This window comes from Pyxicephalus adspersus, chromosome 3 (assembly GCF_032062135.1).
Source record: "Pyxicephalus adspersus chromosome 3, UCB_Pads_2.0, whole genome shotgun sequence".
Taxonomy (NCBI): Eukaryota; Metazoa; Chordata; class Amphibia; order Anura; family Pyxicephalidae; genus Pyxicephalus; species Pyxicephalus adspersus.
The window spans coordinates 124160695-124177592 of record NC_092860.1 but is presented as its reverse complement, the minus strand read 5'-3'; the positions used below and the strand labels follow the sequence as shown (position 1 = coordinate 124177592).

The following is a 16898-nucleotide window of genomic DNA, read 5'->3' as shown; positions in this document are numbered from 1 at the left end:
TGTCACTGCCCTGGATCTCTCTGTGTCACTGCCCTGGCTCTCTGTGTCACTGCCCTGGATCTCTGTGTGTCACTGCTCTGGATCTCTCTGTGTCACTGCTCTGGATCTCTCTGTGTCACTGCTTTGGATCTCTCTGGATCTCTCTGTGTCACTGCCCTGGATCTCTCTGTGTCACTGCTTTGGATCTCTCTGTGTCACTGCCCTGGATCTTTGTGTGTCACTGCTCCGCAGCTGTAATTGGTACGGAAGCTGTAGGAACAGAAATAAAAGAAACTTTCATCATGCTGCCATTGTCCCCGCCCTATAGCAGACACATGGTGCAGGTGCAGCAACTGCAGGGTGTCACTTATACAGTGCCATTCACATGGCCAGCAGTTGTCCTTATGACGATTTTTATAACATTCAAAAGTTTATACTTTGTAAATATATAAGGAAAGTGTTTTGTGTACAAAATACAAATGTGACCCCCCCCAGAATGACATGTGTCCTGCAAGAATAATGAGTCACCACTGTCTATAGAGCAACAGCGACACCTATGCCTTCAGTGAGAGAATTACAGCATTGCAGACCCCTTAGAAAATGCTGGATGCCTGATTCAGTAACTATAACAACCCAAAACTTTATTTAGTGCAACAAAAGCTAACATTTAAAAAAATAAACAGAGGAAATAAAAAAGTTGATAAAGAATTATTAGGGTCAATTAAAACTTTACATAGAGATTTAAGACTCAATAAAAATGAATCTCGGCCAGAACACTATCTGCATGGAGTTTGCAGGTGCTCCCTGTGTCTGCGTGGGTTTCCTCCGGGTATTCCGGTTTCCTCCCACATTCTGCAAAAACATGCAGTTAGGTTCATTGGCTTCTCCCCAAAATTGACCTTAGACTGTATTAATGACATATGACTATGGTAGGGATATTACATTGTGAGCCCCTCTGAGGGACAGTTAGTGACATGGCTATAGACTTTGTACAGCGCTGCATAATATGATGGTGCTATATAAATACTGTGTAATATTAATTAGGGTTAACGTTTATTCAAATTTTAGTCTGCAGCTTATCCTTTTAATAAAGAAACTAGATTTCTGTTTCTGTTGCAAAAAATCAGCAAAATAAATAATACTAAGGGAAGAAGGTGATGAAGCAGTTCATTCAAACAATTGGGGTTAACTAAGATGGGGTAATAAGAGCCCAAAATGTTTCATAAAGCGTACCTAAACCCAGAAATTTCTCCTTACATAAAACGTTAGACACCCCTTTTATGTTAGGTAAAAAAATCTTTTTTTTTTTTTTTTTTTAGTGCAACACTATTTTTTTTTTTAAAAAGGGTGTAGCATCGCCCTATATTTTCTCTTTTGCCTAGGATATCGACAATGAATAGGAGCCAAAGCCTCCAGGGATACCTACATCACACATCACGGGAGGCTCTTGGCTGCTCCTTCTGCACATGCTGAGCATGCCCGAGCATCTCGGAGCCTTTTCGTGAAAAGAGAAGAATTTGCTGATCTCACACATTGTGCAGTGAGATCGGCAAGATTTTTTTCCAACCTACTTCACCCGATCTCCCGCCTGGGTAGGGTGACGTAGGAAAAAGAACCCCGAAGAAGAGGCGAAGATGGCCCCGCCAGGCGCCAGCTTGGGGACGGATGCTGGGACAACACGGGACCTGATAGAAGACACCTCTGGAATGGATAAGGCTGCCCTGCAGGATTGAAGGTAAGTGTATTTTTTTTGTTTTAGGCACTTTTCAGTTTAGTTCCAGATTTAAGGCCATTATGGATTTTGTAAATGTGTGGTAATAGTCATGTTTTAATGTAGAGCATAGAAATGCACATTCAGGGTAATTTAATATATGGTAAATAGCAGCAATGCACCTCAACACACATGGGAATCATCTGTGTATTGTGGTGTGGTTTGTTGCCAAATAAAGTTGGACATCCATTGGCAACTCCATTACTGAGCTGCCTTAACACAATGGGCCTGATTTATTAAAGCTCCCTAAAGTTGGAGAGGATACACTTTCATCAGTGAAGCTGGGTGATCCAGCAAACCTGGAACGGATCAGGTCTAGGATTCAAAACATTTGCTAACAAATAGCAAATGACTTTGAAAAAATCCATTGCAAGTTTGCTGGAAGTATTTGTTTCTATTGTATGAAAGCAATACATGCTCCATCATATAGCACAACTATCCATCTCAAAACCTGTAAAATAAATAAACCGATACAGTTGACAGCAAAGATACATTGGATGAACTACAGCTTCTGCAAGACCGAAGGTAGAGAGGAATATACAAGCAAGACATAAGTATTAATATTACTATTAAACGGTATTTATATAGCGCCACCATATTACGCAGCTCTGTACAATAAATAGGGGTTGCAAATGATATACAGATACAAACAATGTACACAGGAGGAGGAAAGGACTCTGCTCAGAAGAGCTTACAATCTAAGAGGTGAGGGAAGCAGCACACTAGATCCTGCCACTAGTTGAAGCTTAGGAATGAAGAGCACTGTCAGTGTCTTATACAACCTTTGTTATTTGTCTGTGAATGGCTTTGCTGATATTTTGGTAAGAATTCTTTTGCAGTATAATCCTTGGATAAAAAAGGTTAAGCATCCCAATTCTAAATTATTTTTGTTGCCACAGACATCACCTTCTCCACTTGGTATAAGGAAACTATAAATTGCTGAGATACAGAAAAAAACAATTAGATTTCCCGCCACTAGGAGGAGTTGTGTCTCACTCTAATATTATAGTGCTTATGTAGGTGTGTTAAAAAAAAAGTTCTACATTGCCTATGGCACCAGATACAAACTGTCATTTCTACAATGCAGAGTAAAAAATTAAATAATGTTTCTGTTTGGCTGCTATGGGCAGCAATAATTTTCATTTTAGTATGCATTTCATACATAAACTTTCAAAATATAGAAAGTACCAGATATAATATGCAGCTAAGCAAATAATGCCGGGTTTTAAGGATCCCACATTTTTTTTTATAAAACACTAACCCCAAAGCTAGCTTATATTTAAATAAAAATCATAATCCAAAACACCCCAAATAAAATTATTTTCAGTGGAACCTTTATCCCTTTTTATAAACTCTATTCAGCTGCTTCTAATACTTCCCTTTCCTCTTAATGTTTTAATTCAGAATGTGTAAATGTATTTAGTTTTATTTGTAGTGCTGCAGTAAAACAAGTAAAACAAAGCCTCCTTTCTTTTTTTTAAAGAATTTTCTACTGCTATTTATTTTATGCTATATTCACTTTGGTGCCATTATAGAACAGGAAATTTGCAGAATAAAATAAAAACAATAGCCCAAGTTGTTTTAAAAATACCATAGCTCAAATTTGGTTGAACAATACATATATATATATATATATATATATATATGTATAATGTGGCAGCTTACTGGGGGTTGCTCATGGTAATGGGATGCTTACAGGGCAGATAAGAGGCAGCAGACTCGAAAAGTCCAAAATAACAGCAGATTTATTTGTTTAGGCAAGTGTTACAGCACACTCCCAGCACTTCACAACAAAAATAACAAACAGTAGCCCGGCTGGGCCTCTGGCTACCTCACTTAGGTGCCCTCTCTTACTAACACACACTAAATCAACACTGTTTCACTCACAGTTCCAATCTGGTTTTGCCCGTTGGCTTTCCTGGAGCTCTGTCCCATCTCATGCTGCCTGGAACCCACTCTGGCTCCATTCTCCTTGCCTGGGACAGATTCTGGCTCCCCACACAGCCTGGAACAGATTCTGGCTCCCTTCACAGCCTGGAACCCTCTGGCTTCCTTCTCAGCCTGGAACCCTTTGGCTGCCTTCTAAGCACACTCCAGCCTGCAATACAGTGGCTGATCCTCTTCCTTCAGCCTCTTGCTGATTAATTTCCTCCCTCTCTTGCACCTAAGTGCAGGTGCACATTTACCCAGTCAGGATTGTGTTGGGCCAAGGAACCCACCCTTTCACTCCCTTGGCCCGCTCCAGGGCCCTAAAGAACCAGATTTACTTCTAAAAACCTATCCAAACCTCCTCACTTTCATTTCCCTGGAGCCTTTTATACACTTTCCTGCCACTCTTAATGATACTCACAATATATTAAATTTGTGTGTGTGTAAATCAAATGAAAGATCAAATAAATACAGTCTCGGGGTGTTTCATTGTGTGTTTGTTGTGTAATACATTGATGATTGGGGAGAGGCCTTGTTTAATTTATTTAGAATTTGTATTTTAAAAAAAGGTTGCACTCAATGAGGTCAGTATCCCCGTTACAATAGTCCTATGATTCCCATAGTAAGGGTGATACAAACTTCCTTTTGCCTATATGTGGACTGGTAGCCTATATGTACAATGTATTTTTGAATGAAGCAATGAAATGCTGTTTGCAGGCTGCAAAGAGCCATCACTCATGTATGGCATATTGTCACCCTTGTATAAATGTGACAGACAGGTACTACTGATAATACTATCAGAGGTGTTGTGGTTGTAGAAGAGGGGTTGCATAGTTTCTAAACTTCCCTCCACACTTCAATCATGTCACAGAAAAGACTATTCACTTCTACATACCATGATAAAGCAGAGAGTGGGGGCAGCAAATGCCTAATATAGACTAAATATAAATGCATTGAGAGAATTACTGCTTGATTATATTACAGAAGGAACCAGTGGGAGAACTCGGTGTGAGTACAAATGTGCCTTATTGCATCACCGGGTTCTGGCAAGCTGCCCGTTCTGGCCAAAAATAGACCTGCCAGTGGCCCCATCCCTTGCTCAGCAGTGCACAATTCCTAGAAATTTATATTTCCCAATTGAAGACTAATTTCCCCCATTCAGCCTCCCTCTCAGTAAATATCACTATGCATAATGCTCCCCATTCTCCTTCTTTAAGTGAACAGTGTAAGGAAGGTTTGGAGGGGGAAGCCTTTGTTGCATTAGAGCCATGGTTTGTGACTCTATTGACTTTGCCTGTGCTGTTCTTCATCTTGGACAATTCTCATTATCCTTTGCAGCTATTCTATAAATTGTGCTAGAGTATAGTAACTTTTTGGAATAAATCCTTTGCAAGTTGCCAGTAATATAATTTTTGGTTTAGCTGCCACAAGTTTTCTGTACCTGTACTCCATAAATAAACGATACAAGTCTATGGGCAATTTATGGCATAAAAAATACAACTTTAATACAATAGTAAACTAATTATAGCACACAATAAAACCAATTTCCAAGTACATGTGAGATGATCCCCATGGAAGCCTTCAGTTCACAATAAACAAGTGACAACGTGTTAATGACACCTCCAAGTCAATACCAGCCTAGTGCCTTAGCCAGAGGTATAAAAGCAGCTTGGTTCATTAGACAGCAAGTAAATCAGCCCATGGGATTAAGTCCTCATTCAGCATTGTATTATATCACAAAATGTTTGGGAAGTCGTCTTTTTCATTGTTCATTACCAAGGAGCTACAGAATCCTCTAAAATAGTCATAGTAATAAAGCCAGCTGAGTGTGGAGTGCTTTGTGCAGACATGTTCTCAGCTTTTGTGACGTCTGTAAAGCTTAAAGCATACCAAAACTCAGAATTTTCACTTTACATAAAACGGTAGACAACCCTTTTATGTAAGTTAAAAATTAATTTTTTAATTTTTTTTTAAAGGTGCAACACCCTACATCCAGCACCCCGGAGGCTCTTGGGTGCTCCTTCTGTGCATGCCCGAGCATCTCGAGTCGGGTGACGTAGGATGAAGAACCCGGAGGAAGAGACGAAGATGGTGGTGTCCAGCATGCCAACTACGGGAAGGATGCCGGGACGACGCCCGGACCAGATGCAAGACACCCCCAGAGGGATCGGACTGCCCTGCAGGATTGAAGGTAAGTTTATTTTTTTGGGGCAGTTTTTAGTTTAGCTCCTCTTTAAAGCAAACATAACACAATGAAAAAATAATAAGCAGAGCATATCTTCTCCTTTAAAAGAGGATCCATGCATACCTGGCTGCTGGAAATTAATGAACTTCTATGTAAATGCAAAGGAATTTCATCATTCTAGCCTGGCCAATCACGATGCTCAAAGATCTCGCACCTAGGTGGACCAGGTGGAGATGTCAGCCCTAACAAAGGAGAAAGGAGAGCTAAGTTTAGGTAAAATAATTGCAAACAGACAGGTAAGTTCATTTTATTAGAAAAGAAATATAGCCTGTCCCTTCTGCAATAAAGAACCTGCCCTCAACTTCACTTCTGCTTTCAGTGATTAGAGGAAATAGCTGTAATGCAATGTGCAAGCACTTTTATCCAATAAAATACATATTCTGTCCTCTACTTTGCTGTTATACACTGTTTTCACTTCTTCACTTTTCAAAAAAATTCTGTACAAAGACATACCTAATGAATTTACAAAAATTCTGCACACTCCTAATTTTCTGTTTGAGCCAACATTTATTCTTCCTTAAAATCTGAGCAATGTTGTTCTGTAATTTCAGTGCAACAAAAGCTGAACGCTCATTGGATTTCTGGCAGACCAACTTTGATTTTTTTGCACTTGTATGGCGGTGTAATGAAAATGTTTTATTATTCCTAATATTTTATTACATACACTTTCAGTACCAATTGGAAGGCACTTTAAGATGAATAAATCATTTTAGCTGCCTATATGGATCTACTAATTCTTTTGACATTTGCCTTTCACAGAAGGTAGCCTTTGATTATGCATTTTATATTACATTTATTGAGTTTTCTTAGCAGACAAACACTAAACAGTAATAGAGGAAGCTGTTTTATCAGCCTATATTTATCTGTGAATGATAAATGTGCATTATAAAAGGGAGTGATTGAAGCCATGAAATCATAGTCTTAGAAAGTGCTTTATAATACCATCAGCTCAAAGGGAACTTGGATCAGTCATTCAGCCAAAGGCTACATTTTTCAGCATATTTATAAATACAGCTAAAAATGAAACCTACAGTCACTCGGTAGCTAATCTGAGCACCCAGAAATATATAGCAGAAATGATTACATTGAGGTCATTAAGGTCATTTTACAAACTTACATTTCACAGGAAATTACAATGCTCCTGAGTACATATTTTAGAACTTCACAAAAAAAAAAAAAAAAAAACAATTAATGATTTATCTTTTTTTTTATTAAAAAGATTTAAAATAATAATTTAATGTGGGATAAACTATACTATAACTTCACATAAAATTATTGGTTTTCTAAAAAAGTTTTCATTTAGGCAATTTCCCTGATTGAAATTAATTACGGATATATCTTAAAGTCAAGCACTGACCATAAAAACAATTCATGATGCCTGGAATATAGATGAAATGAATACTAACATTTTAAATTACTGCACAGAATACAGATTTTATGTGCAATCAATTAGAAAGTTTTATTTTGTCACACAGAGGATGAGCGGTGTGAGGCATTGCTACTTTTTTAGGTCAGCTACCAACTTTGGCTTGCACATTTAAGCATGCAATCAAATCAGAATTATTATTAATACAGAGTATTTATAAAGCGCCAACATAATATGTAGCGCTGTACAATAAATAGTGGTTGTAAATGACAGACAGATTCAAACAAGAGAAGAGAGGACCCTGCCCAGAAGAGCTTACAATCTAAGAACTTCTTGTTCTTGTTTATTTTAGATAATGAATTATTTCCCTTCTTGTATATCTGTATCACTGTCTGTAATAGTCTGTCATTTGCAATCCCTATTTAATGTACAGCGCTGCGTAATATGTTGGCGCTATATAAATCCTGTTTATTAATAATAATAATAATAATCACTGGCTTTTTTTAGGTGTATGTCATTGCTTTGTATTTATTACTGTATAAAAAATAGTACTGTAGACGTGAACTTTACAATACAAAGGACAATAGCACCAAGAGTTAATAGGCCTGTAGGTAAATACATATAAACGCCATACATACTGTATACTCTCTTGTCTGGACTTGAATTTGTATTGTTTGCTTGTATTCTTTATAAGAAGCAGCTAAGATCAACCCATATTGAAGTCATGAGTGTATTCAGGTAAGATATATTAGTCTATACACGTCATCATTTATTGGAAATAGGCCAGTAATTTGTCTCAAGACTTTTGTTTCCAGCCTTTGATGTTATTCTACACAATGCTGCTAGACAAGTATTTACAAGACGGATTATTGTATGTTCATTGTATAAGATAGATAGCAGTATTACAGTATTAGAGCATTTGAATAAATAAACTCCACTAAATGTTAATGGTGGAGAAAAGCAATATGCCAAAGGAAAATAAATATGGTAACTGCCATTGCTGACGGGTTTTCAGGTGTATGTTCCAAGACTGTCATCTTTATCCTTCTTTAACTACTACATGACCTGGAACAAGCAAATGCATGGGGGGTGCAATTTTTCACACGCAAGTGATTCAGCGAGGATACAGACAATAGCCCCAAAGAAGTCACCTTTCAAAATAAGTCAACAATGCCATGATACTATCTTCATAATTTCCTTTTCTTCCCTTTAAACTGCTCTGGGTAGTTGAAGATCTCTGTAAACACAATGGTTCTGATTTAATAAAGCTCTCCAACACTGGAGAAAAGAGTATCATAGGAAAACCTGGATGATCCAGTAAACCTGGAATTTTGATATTATCCATTGATATTAGTTGGTAAAGGTTGGTAAAGGTTTTTATTACTAGATCTCTCATGATAGTCTATCTTCTCCAGTCACAGAGTTGCTAGATGGCTTCTCCCACCAAGATCCTAAGACAATCATTTTCTTGTACCCAATTCCCTTCAACCAATCATTAAAAACAGAAGATATATCACAGTGAAACTTTAAGGTTTTCAGTTTTTGAGAGGCACATGGTTGACAAATCCTTCTTTAAGCTCTGATATACTGGCACACAGGCACCTCCTGTATTTTTGGTGATTTATTAAGGAGGACATACATTCTTTAGATTAGTGGTCGCCAACCGTTTTGAACCCACAGACCACTAATATATACTGTCTCCGGACCACACACGTGGGGAGCCGGGGGTCACTCCCTCACTACTTCCCACCACTACATATTTCCCCTCCTATTGTATACTGCTTCCCCACCTCTTAGATTGTAAGCTCTTCGGGGCAGGGTCCTCTCCTCCTCCTGTGTCACTGTCTGTATCTGTCACTTGCAACCCCTATTTATTGTACAGCGCTGCTTAATATGTTGGCGCTTTATAAATCCTGTTTATTATTATTATAATAATAATAATAATAATAATAATGGTAACAGAGACTGCTAAACTGAAAATCTCAAACTACGCCCATTTTTAGCATCTGCCTGTAGTCATCCCATGTTGCAGCGTAATGTATTTGTTTTCCAAAATTCAAGCCCATGTGTCAGTACTCAGTATTACTATATATAGTTAACAGGAGGGCGTGGAGTGTGTTCTGGGTGTAACACCTTTGTATTATTCTGATCTTTATGTTTCAAATGTATTACACCTTACTAATAAAAAGAGAATCATATGGAGTCAAAATGATCTTTTATTTTTTATTTATTGTTCTATGCAAAGAATCTAAAAAACAAGTAGATATGGCAAGCTACATAAATATGTTACAAACAGCACAGCAGTCAGATAGCTGAACATTGTAACAAGTCAGAGTAAAGCATGTAGGATTCATAGTTCTCCCCAGAGGTTTTTAGCCGGTTGCTCCGCCCGGCTGATTTGAATACCCCGCCCAGCTCTCGGCAGCTCTCATCCTCGGATGCACAGATCTCAGGCTGCTCCGTGCTCTATGTCATCCATTCAGAGGATTGCTGCCGTCGAGCACACAGTTTAGCCTTCATGTGAAGGAGACACAGGCAGCCCCGCCCCCATCTCATAGCACCAGCTCTGCCTTTGAAATGTATCCACTGTGTGTAAAGTCTGCGTATCATTCTGCATCCTCACAGCTCTGTGTACAAACCTCAATATCTCCTAAACTGTATGTCACAATGACCTGTAATTTTCAGGGTGTACAGGGGACCCTCATAGATACTAGTTATTACAATTTCAGCTTTAAATAATTTCAAGATATAGGGGTTACAAATGTAAAAAGTTATGTAAATTGAACTTTGGGGTTGCTGTTTCAGAGAAAAGTGCAACTAGGAGTCCTAAATTGAAAGTGCAAATTGGTGACCCAGGAGCCACTAACATAGCAAGGAGCATTGGGGTGGGGCCCTTAAATATATACCTACCTGTCACAAATCTATACCTATGAGACTACTGTCTGCTTCTCTTCTTTGTACACCAATTTCTCTGAGGGTGGGGGTACACAACTGAAAATATAGGTGCAAGTGACGGGCACATTCGCCCCCTACAATCCCATTACTACAGCATCATTAGAACATAAAACACTCTGCCCATTAAAATGGGCCTCCCTGCCCTGTTACACATTCCTGTCCACTTATCTAACATTCTGAACTTCAATTGGGGAATGGGGAGGTGTAAGAAAGCAGGCATTACAAAGTTGTAACAAATAATTGGGAGAAGGTAGAACATTGAAACAATAAGAGGTTACTGGATACCCATGGCATAAACAACTGGGACCACTAAATTTGCCGTGTTTTGCCACACCCCCTTTTTTACCACTCGGCTATAGCTTCCTACCACCCGGCTGAAAAAAATTTCTGGGGAGAACACTGGGATTTATCCTGGATTCATAACTGATCATATCAGGATCCTGGGCTGACAGTCTGTGCATACACCCACCAGTGTATCCCAACCGGGGTTCCTTCAGAGGTTGCTAGGGGTTCCTTAAGCAATGAACAACGTGTACCTCTCAGGTTAGGGTAAATGCACCAATGATCTTTTCAGCTATCTGTAAAGATTCTTCAAACTAGACAGCAATGTAAGAGGCATTCTTCCTACTGACCACCACACTAATATACTGTGAGCTGTATGTATAGTAATTATACCAGGGTTCCATGAAGACCTGAAAGCTATTTGAAGGCTTCCCCCCTGTTATAAAGGTTGTACAATACATTCTGTACTTCATGCTGCTCCACCCTGCGTCCTACATTCTATATTGCTCACTGCGCCTTATATTCTGCACTGCCCATGGCTATTGTACAGTCTGAATCATTCATGGTGTTGTACATCCTATGCCGCCCGCTGCACTCTCCTTTTTTTATGGGGTTGTACATTCTATACTTCCATGGTGTGTGTGTTTCTTACTGTCCACTGCACCTCACATTTTCCACTGCCCATGCTGATGTACATTCTATACTGCCCACTGTACATTACATTCTTTATCACCAATGGTGTGGTACATTCTAGACTGCCCACTGTACCATAAAGTCTATACAGGTAGTTCCGGGTTAAGGACATCCGATATACAGAAGCGTCCTAGATACGAACAGGGCTTCCCTGCTTTCTGGTGTGCAGGACAGAGGGGGGCAGTATGCATGACTTGTAGAAGAAATCTTTTGCTAAACACAGCTGAGCTGAGCTTGTTGGTAACTCTTTATTGACCATGGCAAACCCTGCAGTTGTTTCTTTTTACAGATCAAGTAATGAATGTCTAGGCTCCATAAAGATTTTTTTTTGCTTTGTTTGTGATTAGGTCACAGTGAGGATTTTATACAGTAACTGACACCACGCTGCCTAATACTATGTTGAGACAAACATCTGTCCTAATTGCATTTATTAATGTACCTGTTCCAACTTACATACAAATTCAACTTAGGAACAAACCTACAGTCCCTATCTTGTATGTGACCCGGGGACTACCTGTACTGCATATCACACTATACATTCAATACTGCCCATGGTGTTGTACATTCTTTACTGTCTACTGCACCTTACATTCTATACCACCCATAAGGCGTCATATATTCTATACCGCACATAACACCATACTGCATTCTATACCACCCATCCTTGAATGCCCACCGTACCATATATATTCTATAGTGCACACCATCCATTCCACGCTGTCAAAGGTGTTGTACATTTATACTGCCAATTCTGCATTACATTCTTTTCTGCCCACTACACCATGCATTCTATACTGCCAACTACACCATATATTATATACTGCCCATCACGCCATGCATTCTGTACTGCCCACTACACCATGCATTCTTTACTGCCCACTATTCCACGTTCTATACTGCCCACTACACCATGCATCCTATACTGCCCACTCTGCTATACATGATGCTGGCTGCATAGTGGAGTTTCTGCAGTGTTTCCTCATTGATAGTGGAAGGAATAATCTGATAACACGTGTTTACCGCCCACGCAGGACAATTTGTTTCTAAACTTCTAAAAACTTTATGTCGCAAGCAAAAGTGTGACAGCTTCGGCCAATCACAGAATCCTTTCCCGGTGCCCACATCAAACATGTCTGCAGCGTATCTCCCCCCTGTCTGATGAAGCCGGCCAATCAAAGAACGAGTCTATAGAACTCCATGCCACGTTCCGCGGCGACGCGATGACATCATCTGACAAAACCTATTCCGACAGAAGGTTTGGGTTGGTGGGAAGAGTCTGTGACGGGCGTGGCTTGTGTGGATGAGGTCACAGCTATCTGGCGTCTGGGCGTGGTTAGCTGGCACCGAGTGGCAGTTAGTGGAAGTGAGCTATGAGCTGGGGCTGAGCGGTACGGAGTGCAGGGAGGATCAAACCGGCCGCTATGGAGGACGTCAACTCCAATGTGAGCGCTGACCAGGAGGTGAGGAAGCTGCAGGAGCTGGTCAAGAAGCTGGAGAAGCAGAACGAGCAGCTCCGCTCCCGCTCCACGCTGACTCCAAACTCAGCCCGAACTCCCACACTGCCTCCCCATGGCCAGCACGGCAACGCCGCCCCCTCCCTAGCGCTCAACCCGGGCCCTGCGCTCCAAGACAAGCCGGGGGCTAGAGGGGACGGCGCCGCCTGGGAAGAGTTCCTAGAAGCCGTGTCCGAAGAGAGGAGGAGGGAGGCGGACAGCGGGCTAATGCTGGACCAGGTGCTGCCCCTCCGGCCTGAAGACATGGACACAATGGTGGACTTTGAGGAAGAGGAGAGCTGGTAACTACTTTACCTTTCCTAGCTGTCACCTGTGATGTCATCAGCTCATGTTCACCTGTGATGTCATCAAGCTGTGATGTCATGAGGACATGTTTAGCTGTGATGTCACCAAGCCTCATGTGTATACATGTTTACTTGTGATGTCATCATTCCATGTGTCATTGAGCCTCATGTGTATACATGGGCTGTCACCAGCCTGTGATGTCATCAGCCCATGTTTACTTGTGATGTCATCATTCCATGTGTCATTGAGCCTCATGTGTATACATGAGCTGTCACCAGCCTGTGATGTCATCAGCCCATGTTTACTTGTGATGTCATCATTCCATGTGTCATTGAGCCTCATGTGTATACATGTGCTGTCATGTAAAGATGGGCTATGAAATGTGTTGGGTGTTATGCAGCTTTCTTTGCCTGTGCACCTCCGGGTGTTTTAAAACCTGCCCCAGATTTATCTGTAAAGTGCCCACCACATGCTCATATTCCTCCTTGTTCATATTTCGGTGACTATGGTCATCCATTGGTTTGTGTTGTGGCGATTGGGTTTGTCATATTGCCTGGTGCTGGGAAATCTGGGCTCTGATTTCCTGGCACTAATATTTTTTTTCCTTGGTACGTGGTGATCAGGAATGGAATGGATTTCTGATGGGGGAGTCACATGGGAGTGATTTATGAAAACTGCAGCCCTCCTAAATCTGCTGATCCTACCGCTTATCCCGACACATGATGGTCTGAAGCAGAAATCCTCTCAAAACTTTTTCAAATAGTTTTTACAACTTACGGAAATTTTTAGGTTTTCCCCAACAATAGGAGGGCCGGTGACAGCTGTGGCATCTCCTTCACGTGGGATGTGTCCGTAAATCCATATTGTCCTTTGCTGGTTATAATATGGGATCCTCCGCTGGTACTTACCATGGGTCATGCCATGTTTACAGGATTACATTGCCATCACCAGGATAGCGTTCATTGAATATTTGTGGTGTAATCAGAGGATCCAACACATGATGATACAATAATTCTCCCACCATGGTTTATGTATAGACATTCAGTTATTGGTATCCACATTCCTGGTTGTGGAGTTGGGGTCTCTGATTGTTGCTATGATTGTGTTGGATCAGGCAGGAATGTATTACCACCATTGTCCATGCTTTGTGGTTCTGTTCATTATGACATCCCTAATGCCCTGGCTAAATGTTGATGGTAATATTGGGCCCTTAACACTTCCTATGTTGTGATGTCACGGGTAACACAATGGCCTCCTCTCCTAGGTGGCAGGGAAAATTACACAAGTGAATTTGTATTTACATTTGTGTTTAACTTAGGACTAATATTGTGCATACTGTGAGGCCCATTTACTAAACTTGTTGGTGGATAATAGGCTGCTAGTGCAGAACACCATACCTGCCGGTTATGGCACCAACTTACCATGGATATGGCTGTGTGGCCCCGAGTACATCTGAGTCCCATGGATATGGTTGTGTGGCCCCCAGTACATCTGAGTCCCATGGATATGGTTGTGTAGCCCCCAGTACATCTGAGTCCCATGGATTTGGTTGTGTGGCCCCCAGTAAATCTGAGTGCCATGGATATGGTTGTGTGGTCCCCCCGTACATCTGAGTCCCACGGATATGGTTGTGTGGCCCCCAGTACATCTGAGTCCCATGGATATGGTTGTGTAGCCCCCAGTACATCTGAGTGCCATGGATATGGTTGTGTGGTCCCCCCGTACATCTGAGTGCATTGGAGATGGTTGTTTGCCCCCTCTGTACATTTGAGTCCCATGGATACGGTTGTGTGGCCCTGCCCTGGTTGTGGTTTTATATGTTTGCTCTTGTTCATCCCATGGATATTCCCTTCTTAATTCTCCAGTACTGAAATTTCCTTGAGTGGAACAGCCTGAATACATTTTAATTATAAGATTAGTTCTTGTCCAACTGGTTGTTCCATGACAGTCTGCTTTATAGCTAATGATAGAAGAAAAGCTGGTTAATCCACCGGCATCAAGAGGGTCAAGCAAGATTAGTGGTATCTGAACCCGTCTATCAGATTAGAAACCTGCGTCAGATAAAATTGCCTCATTCTCTATGAGCCATATAAATGATTGTTCGAAGGCTTTGATGATCACTTGGGTTTGCCTGGATAAAGTACCGCATGCTTCTTATTCCCATCTAATATTCATATTGGGATGAAATGACAAATGTTTTTTTTACTTTAACAATAAAACATTAGGCAGTGTTTTGTTTTCTTCAGAATACTCTAGCTGATGTTTTTGCATTACCCAGAAATGAGGTAATTGGCTCTTGTACTCCATTAACATCTACATTTTACCGGAGGAGATTGCTTTAGGTAGCTGTATAAGTTATGAGATGCATTAGCAGAAGCTCAGCATTTTCATGAGGAGTACTTGTCACTAATAAATATATATATGTATATATATTTATGTATGTTAAATATGTTATTTATGAGCTGCAAGAACTGTCCTCATTGCAGAATTCACCATTAGTAATGTCACACACTAATTATATATATATATATATATATATATACACACACACACATATATATATTTATTTATTGCTGTAGAATTTAAAGTGCCTTGTCATTAATATGTATTTAACTCTTACAATGAACATCTATCAGTGCCCCTGTTTGTTTTGGTGAATGTTCTTGTGAAAGGTTTCTTTGTTTTATTTGCTTATTAAATCTAAAAATGCCTTTTGATTATGCTAGGAATCGTCTGAGCTAATAAAATCCAGGGCTCCCCCTCTATTGACTCTTATCATGGATCATTGCTCTCAGTTCCTTCTGTGGACTACAGATGTGTTTGCTCTGTGTTTTGGAAATAGGGAAATGTTCTGTACTTTAAAAAACTTGTTGTCCTGGGGTGACAACAGTGCTTCCCATGAATAGGTAAACTTTTTGTTATTATTATGAACCTATATAAAGCACCAATATATTACACATTTCTGTACAATAGAGGCTGCAGATGACAAACCTGCATACTGGAGAGATACAAATAGTGACACGGGAGGAGGAGAGGGCCCTCCCCTACAGAGCTTACAATCTAAAAGAAGGGGGAGAGCAGTACATGACAGGAGGGGATATGGAATAGTGGATAATTAGTGATGGGTTAGGAGACAGATTAAAATGAGTAGGTGAGTTTAAAGGGTCTTTTTTTTTTTTTGTATCTACCTTCACGCATATAAGTCTAATTGAAGTTCCAGAGTGTGGGGGCAGCTATGGAAAAGTCTTGAGAGTCTTGGCATGGGAAGAGGTTTTAAGTGAGGACGTCTTTAGTATGTCATTGGGAGTATACTTTTTAAAATTGTTATACCTTAGAGCAGAGCTGTCAAACTCAAATACACAGAGGGCCAAAATTAAAAACTTAGACAAAGTCATGGGCCAACCTTGAAATTTATTGAAAAAAATTGGGACGTTTTTCCTTTTCATTAGATATAAAACCTTTTCATATGGAAAGAAAGGTTTGCTTACATTCAATCTGGAACAAGCCTATAATAGAGAATGAGGCATACATTTTTTTTTATTTTATTTAAGAAAAAAGCTTATGCCTTTTTTTTCTATTTGTAGCCTTTAATTAAATTTCAATGGTAACCTTTTTGCACAGGCTAACAATATTAACAATATTCTTCTATAAAAACCCAACTATTCAAGTCCATGCCTTGGAGTAGCCAGGAAAAGTACAGCTATGGGGGAGTGCTGGAAATGCCAGAGGCGGCCAATGCGGGACTAAATCTTATGAGTGGCCCGCCGCTGAAACTCCCTCTTCATTGAAATAGCGCTGCTACTAAAATTCCCGGCATTATTTGCGTCTATAAAACAGTCCAATTCGGGGCCACACATAGGCAGAAAGCCCGCTGGTCTA

The 16898-nt window shown here is 40.3% G+C and overlaps 1 protein-coding gene across 1 annotated transcript in view; it reads left to right on the top strand.

The window, feature by feature from the left end:
- Nucleotides 1-12502: 12502 nt before the first annotated feature.
- SLAIN2 (SLAIN motif family member 2) overlaps nucleotides 12503-16898 on the top strand; it is a 36560-nt gene continuing 32164 nt past the window's right edge. The window contains 1 exon segment of the mRNA XM_072406253.1: nucleotides 12503-13015. Within this exon segment, the coding sequence (XP_072262354.1) occupies nucleotides 12642-13015 (374 nt within the window). The 5' untranslated portion in view covers nucleotides 12503-12641.